General features: G+C 48.0%; 1 protein-coding gene across 2 annotated transcripts; it reads right to left on the bottom strand.

The window, feature by feature from the left end:
• Positions 1-1,361: 1,361 nt before the first annotated feature.
• taf6l (TAF6-like RNA polymerase II, p300/CBP-associated factor (PCAF)-associated factor) lies at positions 1,362-7,735 on the bottom strand. Of its 2 annotated transcripts, XM_023840364.2 has the most exons (12): positions 7,657-7,735; positions 6,762-6,918; positions 6,411-6,497; positions 6,138-6,288; positions 5,906-5,956; positions 5,711-5,805; positions 4,775-4,849; positions 3,893-4,113; positions 3,475-3,607; positions 3,188-3,316; positions 2,588-3,096; positions 1,362-2,328 (listed from the first exon to the last, which is right to left on the bottom strand). In XM_023840364.2, the coding sequence occupies exons 2-12, from the start codon at positions 6,906-6,908 to the stop codon at positions 1,986-1,988; spliced, it is 1,941 nt and encodes a 646-aa protein (XP_023696132.1). In that variant the 5' UTR covers positions 6,909-6,918; positions 7,657-7,735; the 3' UTR covers positions 1,362-1,985. The 2 variants fall into 2 exon arrangements, with proteins under 2 accessions (XP_023696132.1, XP_072573238.1); XM_072717137.1 differs by lacking the exons at positions 6,762-6,918; positions 7,657-7,735 and having other exon boundaries at positions 6,377-6,497.
• Between the last annotated feature and the right edge of the window lie 6 nt (positions 7,736-7,741).

Here is a 7,741-nt window from a genome sequence, read left to right as displayed (position 1 = left end):
CTTTATACACTCACCTAAAGGATTATTAGGAACACCATACTAATACGGTGTTTGACCCCCCTTTCGCCTTCAGAACTGCCTTAATTCTATGTGGCATTGATTCAACAAGGTGCTGAAAGCATTCTTTAGAAATGTTGGCCCATATTGATAGGATAGCATCTTGCAGTTGATGGAGATTTGTGGGATGCACATCCAGTTGCACGAAGCTCCCGTTCCACCACATCCCAAAGATACTCTATTGGGTTGAGATCTGGTGACTGTGGGGGCCATTTTAGTACAGTGAACTCATTGTCATGTTCAAGAAACCAATTTGAAATGATTCGAGCTTTGTGACATGGTGCATTATCCTGCTGGAAGTAGCCATCAGAGGATGGGTACATGGTGGTCATAAAGGGATGGACATGGTCAGAAACAATGCTCAGGTAGGCCGTGGCATTTAAACGATGCCCAATTTGCACTAAGGGGCCTAAAGTGTGCCAAGAAAACATCCCCCACACCATTACACCACCACCACCAGCCTGCAGAGTGGTAACAAGGCATGATGGATCCATGTTCTCATTCTGTTTACGCCAAATTCTGACTCTACCATTTGAATGTTTCAACAGAAATCGAGACTCATCAGACCAGGCAACATTTTTCCAGTCTTCAACTGTCCAATTTTGGAGAGCTCGTGCAAATTGTAGCCTCTTTTTCCTATTTGTAGTGGAGATGAGTGGTACCCGGTGGGGTCTTCTGCTGTTGTAGCCCATCCGCCTCAAGGTTGTGCGTGTTGTGGCTTCACAAATGCTTTGCTGCATACCTCGGTTATTTCAGTCAAAGTTGCTCTTCTATCAGCTTGAATCAGTCGGCCCATTCTCCTCTGACCTCTAGCATCAACAAGGCATTTTCGCCCACAGGACTGCCGCATACTGGATGTTTTTCCCTTTGCACACCATTCTTTGTAAACCCTAGAAATGGTTGTGCCTGAAAATCCCAGTAACTGAGCAGATTGTGAAATACTCAGACCGGCCCGTCTGGCACCAACAACCATGCCACGCTCAAAATTGCTTAAATCACCTTTCTTTCCCATTCTGACATTCAGTTTGGAGTTCAGGAGATTGTCTTGACCAGGACCACACCCCTAAATGCATTGAAGCAACTGCCATGTGATTGGTTGATTAGATAATTGCATTAATGAGAAATTGAACAGGTGTTCCTAATAATCCTTTAGGTGAGTGTATATAATGTGTTAGAGAAAATTTGTAATGTGTAATTAATGCTTCATTAGGAAATGAATACACAAAGCATATCAGCTTGTCCAAAAGACCCTCCCATTTCTGCCGATATGGAAATAATTTTACATTCATACTAGTGAACAAGTATTGATAGCATTTTTCATCTTTATGTGAATTAACATCAACCCACAGAAACACAAATCATAAAAACCACAATATTTACTATAAATTCACATGGGTACATATGTTACATGTAATACACATGTATAAAGGGAAGGACAATGACAATATCTTTTAAGTCTAATTTAGCATTAAAATGCTATATTAGACAATATGATGTAAGATTTATATGTGAAGGCTGCATTCCCTACAAACAGAAGCAAATACAGCCTTCTTTCCAAAAAGTGTCTACTTGGTGTGAGTTGAACATCCTGTGTCCTACTCTAATTCCATGCATATCACCCTTGGCACTCTGGTATGCAACAAAGTCCACAAAAAATGAACATGAAAGGATGAGAAAAAAGTACTACTGTACAACTGCAAATGTTACCTGTAAGAGAGCTAAGTGTGAGGCACAGTATGGGTTTCCTTACTGAAATGTTACCTCCCCAGTAACAGTCCAAAGAAATAGGAAATTGTTTATATTCTCCAGACAGTGAGGGGCAAGGGGACTCACGCCAGGCCAGAGGTCAGGCCGGCTGATCTGGGCCAGGGATGCACTGGCGAGCCCCTTTCAGCTTTAGTCTGGCTGCTGTTTGCAGTGGAGGTGGCTCACAGAGGCAGGTGCAGAGAGTAGTGGGAGCAGGCCCAGCGGCGCAGTGGCTTGCTGACCCTGCCGATGACAGGCAGCTTGTGGGCGTAGCCCCGAGGCGGCAGAGCCGATAAGGCTGCCGACGGAGTAAAGCTCGTCTGGAAGCGGCGGGCCTGGCACCGGCGACCCATCTGCCGTCCGCCAATGAGGAAGGAGAAGGCAGGGGGCCTGGTCAGCAGGGGGGCAAAGCGGGCCTTAGGGAAGACGTCACGGGATGGACCCAGTGGCCGCTGGCCTGGCCGAGCAGATGACGAGCGGGAGCGCTGCACTGATGACGAGCAGGAAGAGGAACGAGGCAAGGATCTGGGGGGAGGCAGAGAGGCAGGGGGCGTCTGAGGGCACGCATACACTGCCTCTGTGTCTGTCACCTTCGTGTCACCTCAAATAACCAGCAAATTCAAACAGCATAAAAAGCTAAACAGCCTAATGAAGCATATATTTAGAGGGAAAGTCATCAGACCCATCCAAAAATATTTCAAATGTCCCATTAAAAAGTCAGAAAGGCTAAAGCAAAGCCTCAACTGACTCAGTCGGAGGCAGACGTGGGCACGCCGTGGCCTACCTTCCAGGGGCTGGCAGGCTGGGCGGCGCTGGCTCGCCATTGGGGCTGCCGTCCTGCCGCGGGCTGATGCTGAGGCTGGCTGTCAGCTGGGGCATCTTGCGCGTGGTGTCCAGGCTGGCAGTGCCGCCGCTCCCAGCGCTGCCACTGCCAGGAGTGTCCTTCCTAGGGCCAGGGGGTTGCAGTGAGGCCACCGGGGGGCTGCCCCCGACGCTGGGACCAGCACTGAAGCGCACTGCCAGGCTGTCCCCAAAGAAGGAGTAGAGCTCGCAGTACATGGCAGGAAGGGGCACAGGTGTCCACTCCTCCCAGGGCAAGCCTGCGCCGCCCGCCTGTAGGTGGCTGGCGATACCCAAGCCCGGCTCGGATTGCGGCTCAGGGGGTGGGCTCAGCCCGGGGGAGCTCTCACGGCCTCCGATGGTCCCCCCAGCACCCGACATCCCATCAACCCTTACTTCTGTTGACCCAGACAGAGACAGGGCCTTCATCTTCAGCAGACGTTCCACTGCCACCTGCAGGGGGAAATGTGCGATGACAAGCGCACATCAGTGGCTGAAACTTTAAGAACCATGGCCGACACACGGCAGTAGTGTGCACACGCACCAAGATGGCCCCATAAACCTTGTGCCCGTCAGCCTTGACCTGGGCGTTGGACACAGAATAGTCATCCAACACGGCCTGGAGGTTGGCCCAGTAGGCCGGGAGGTGGGGGTATAAAACACGTTCTACAGCCTGAAACACACAAGCAGGGGAATAAAACTCTGGTTAAAACAAACAGAAGCAAAAAGAAAAGCACTTCAATAACAACACACATGACACGGGGTGGGACTAAACTCAGCAGATGCCCGTGATGTCTTCACTGACCACAAATGGCAATCAGAGGGCAGTACCTTCCAGCCCAGCGCGTGCAGCCCCACCACAGCCCCATAGTGCGAGCAGAGCGGCCGCACGGGGTCCGACAACACCTTCTGAAGGGACAGCAGGATCTGGTGGTACAGGCCACTCACCAGGTCCCCATGGGTCCTGCCAGAGGCAGAGAGTGCATTTGGTCACATAAAACTGACCGCTGAGGGAGTCTATTTTTACTTGCCGGTAGTCTGTCATTGTGCAGAGAAGTTAAAAGAATCAAAAGAAACAAGGAGAGCTACTGTAATGGCAAACAGGTGAGCATCAGTCCAGAAACAATCTAAGCCCACAAGTCCCAGGATAATCTCTGCATTTCTGCCATCTTCACTGGCCATCAGAGAGGCACCATAACGTTCGGCTTTGAGGCAGATTATATGTATATTTGTGAGGCTACATGCCCACCAGAAGATGTGGCTGAGCAGCAAGGCGGCATAGTCACGCAGGGTCCAGTGGTCATTCAGGGGGTTAATGGAGGCGGCCAGAGGCTCCAGGATGCAGTACATGACACTGGACACCAGGCTGCGCACGTAAGAGCCCAGGTACAGGTAGGGGTTCTGCACCAGGCTCTTCACCATGTGCAGCAAGCGGTTCAGCTGCTCCAGGTCATGGCTGACAGACTTCACCTGGGGGGTGGAAGGGGCGGGACACTAATCAGCTCAGGCTGATTCTTCACATTAGTAAGCACCGCTGGGCCTTTCCTCTGTCTGGCTGGCAGCCCATTCCAGGGCACCGGTTTGACGTAGCTGCTCTTTGTGACCATAAGCACTTGCATTCTATATGTTCTACTGGAAGGCGATGCTTTAGCTGCTGGTGTATTTCCAGTTTTAGCTGGCAGAAGTTTATTAGTACACAGTACCAATAGCCTACAACCACTGACATCCTTTTAAGATTAAGGCTTTACTTTTTTTTTTTTTTTTTTTACTTTGCTTATCCACAGTATCTTAACAGACTTTTTTTACCTGGTAATTTAAATGTTTTTAGGATTACTCCCCCTCACATACAACTGTCTCAATAAAATTATATAAGACAATAAGTGTGTACATCATTCATACCGCCCAGCCCAAACCCCTTTCCTTTCACCAACATCAATTTATAATTATGACATAAGTTATCATACTCATGATGAGAAGCCAATCCCCAGAAGAACATGTGCACACAGACATGTGGAGAAAAGATCTCTACAGGTTTGAGGTGTAGCGTTTGCTCGGCCTTGGTAAGTCCCTATAAACACAGACAATGTCTTGCTTGCCTCCTCAGATTTCTTATGTACAAACAGGATCTTACCCCACTGATGACATACACGAAGTATGGAAGGAGTGCAGCAATCTTCGAGTTTGACTGGAGATCTAACAGAGCCACCTAAAGCAGAGGACTTAATGTAAACATTACCACTGTCTAGATCAGTGGTTCTCAAACTTCTTCTGTCATGCTCCCCTTTGGAAGCAGTATATTTTGTTTCGCTGCCTGAAGGGAAGGGAAGGAAAGGAAAAAAAAAAAACACACAGAAAGGCACTGATTGCTATTGCTCCCATTTGAAAAACATACATTCAGCTTTGGTTCCGCTCAGAGTACGTGAGCAGAGCAGAGCGGAAGCGACCGCAAAGTGGCATATTTGAAAAAATATGGAGCATCCCCTTATCTCTCGCTCCGTCTTGCTCTTGCAGGGTTCCCAACTCTCATGCATCTGCCGTGACACACAAGAAATCTTACGGCAAATCTATATTATTCCATTATAAATGTAAAAATAGTCATATCAAAAGTGTTGGGGTAGTTTGCAAACCCTACAATCTATTTACAAGGTAATAAAAGTAAACGTGCGTGCAGACTTGTATCAAATTGTATCAAAATCCCACGCCAAAGTTGGCAACCCGCTCACATCTTGAATTAATTAATTTCTGCTTAAATGTGGATTTGGGTGCTCAGTTATTTTGATGCCAGGAAATAATTCAAGCTAAAATTAAAATACAATGCGGATTGTTTTCTTTTTGGGAGCGAATGCTTAGCAATGAGTGTGAGCGATGAGTGTAAATTCTCACTGCTTCGCTCCGCTGACATGCTCTGGTTCCGCTACACATTTTAGAGCACTCTCTCAACCTGGATTTGTTGTGCCATACACTTTGAGAATCACTGGACTAGACCCTCCCCAGCAAAGAAGCGAATAATGTGTGCTACCAACTGCCATTATGGAAACTGCTGATAAGGAGAAGTGTCAGGTTTGACCTTCATGAGGTGTGGGTCCTCCCCCAGGATGGAGCGAGTGATCTGCTGGTAGTACTTGTACAAGTCATCTGACAGAGACTGCACCGCAGTAGGTACTGCAAGGAATACGACAGTCACTTAAAGCTCATGTGCAGCTGAAACACAGGAAGAGGTGATTTTACCCAGATTATGGTGAAGCTAGATGCCTAATCTTACCTGTGCCCTGAGGCTCTAGGTTTCCCTTCCCGTCAAGGTAGGACACTTGGACTGCCAAAAATAAAACCAGCATTTAATCTTAACAAGTTACTTATACACTGACATGCAGTATGACAAGATACAACCCAAGATGTGAGACACAATGGCGATACCACACACAGATGAGAGATGGTCAGAGACGGAGCCACACTATGCCTGGACACAGAGAGGGCTTCGGACACAGAGGCTATACCTCGCACCATGGTCTCCGCACAGCCCTTGGGAATATTTGTGGCCAGTGCCAGCTCCACCAGGTTAACGTCTCGGTCCTCCACAAAAAACAGCTCCCCTTCCTTTATCGGCCTGAAGGGCAGCACATCTTGGGCCCCATACCCACAGACCACCTGTGAGATGCATCACCAAAAAATGTTCAAACCCATCCACCCATCAAAGGACTACCCACTGGACTGAGCAACCAATGGCAACTGCTACCTGAGGATCAGCACACAGCTGTGTGTCTGCTCACCTCCACGTTGCTCCACCGAAGCGCCCTGTTGAAGTCCTCGACTGTCAGTTTGCGCCGTTTGGCATGTCTCATGAATTGAGAGCTACTCTGTGAAAGTCAAAGTCAACAGTTGATCAATTAGCACCAAGGTTCCGGTGAGGCTGCTTACAGTGCAACAGAGCAGGCAGATACACGAGAAAACATAGAATTCTGCTAAAAACAGGCATGGGACACACAGATTACACCCACCCTAAGCAGTTAGAAAACACTCAGCTGAAAACAACATCTCCTGAGTTACTTTCAATAGAAATAACACATATTAATAGGGCAATTGGACACAACACACACACTGAACCAACACCCTCTACTTACCTGTGTAGCTTCTCTCAGGCGGTAGCACACATCCTCAGCCAGCAAGGCGGCAACTTCATCAGTGAGCTCCACTCCAGCGCTTTCGGCCATGAGCCTGACGGACTCCCGTGATACCTCGGCAAAGCGTCGCTCTTCTCTGTCGGCCATCGCTGTGGCGCTGCCCCCGTGGCCAGAAATGTATATGAATATAAAATAACTACAGAGGCAACACTGCCTTCAGGGTTGGAGCTTTGAATCCTGTCTCTCTCTGCTGGGTCTGTGGAGTTTGCATATTCCCCCATGTGTGCCCTGCGATGGACTGGGATCCCATCCAGGGAATACCCTAGTTTGAATTCTATGCTACCTGGGCCAGGCTACAGCACCCCAGACCTCTACCCCCAAAAACATAATTTTGACGTTGTTAAAAACGACTGCGAAAAAATTGCTAGTAGATTTTTTTAAAGATGTTTTTAATTTCGTAAAACTCTCGTCTTGTGGTGGCCATTACCTAATATCGTTTGACTGACAAGTAAATTAACAGTTAGCTGTAAAACGTAATGAAAACGGACCGAAAGACCGTTCTGCCCTGGATACACCTAGTATATTTCCTCTGTCCATAATAAAAGGCAAAGTCATAGCAAACCTGGTAGCTTTGTAGGGGTTAATGTTAACGATCAGTCTATTCAGTCGAGATAACGCGCTGAAGCACTGAGTTAATGTTACTCAGTACTTAAGTTTGCTACAATTTTTAAACAAGCAATTTCAGTAATGCTTAACCTACTTAAGGCTACTTCACCGTACCCATCGAGAACTCGACACTGTACAGCTCCATACGCATACCCTTCCCCCAAAACCATAAGTTTTCCATGCAGAATCGATTGCGCATTTTTAACGTTTAGGCAAAGCCGGCTCCTACCTGCTAGACCAAGACGGTTATGCCCCAGCGAGCAGCCCGCGGATGTACCAGCACTTTCTGCCCTCCGACAAAAAAAAAACGAATC

The sequence above is a fragment of the Paramormyrops kingsleyae genome, chromosome 10 (genome assembly GCF_048594095.1).
Source record: "Paramormyrops kingsleyae isolate MSU_618 chromosome 10, PKINGS_0.4, whole genome shotgun sequence".
Classification (NCBI taxonomy): Eukaryota; Metazoa; Chordata; class Actinopteri; order Osteoglossiformes; family Mormyridae; genus Paramormyrops; species Paramormyrops kingsleyae.
This window is presented reverse-complemented; position numbering and strand designations above follow the sequence as displayed.

What these genes read in the sequence shown, in the direction of transcription:
- taf6l (XM_023840364.2), bottom strand. Translation starts at nt 6,908, where the DNA reads ATGGCCGACAGAGAAGAGCGACGCTTTGCCGAGGTATCACGGGAGTCC. An exon ending in AGGACCCACACCTCATGAAG is followed by an intron (nt 4,850 to 5,710) that starts GTCAAACCTGAC and finishes CCTCTGCTTTAG; the next exon opens with GTGGCTCTGTTAGATCTCCA. An exon ending in AGCCTGCCAGCCCCTGGAAG is followed by an intron (nt 2,329 to 2,587) that starts GTAGGCCACGGC and finishes GCCTCCCCCCAG; the next exon opens with ATCCTTGCCTCGTTCCTCTT.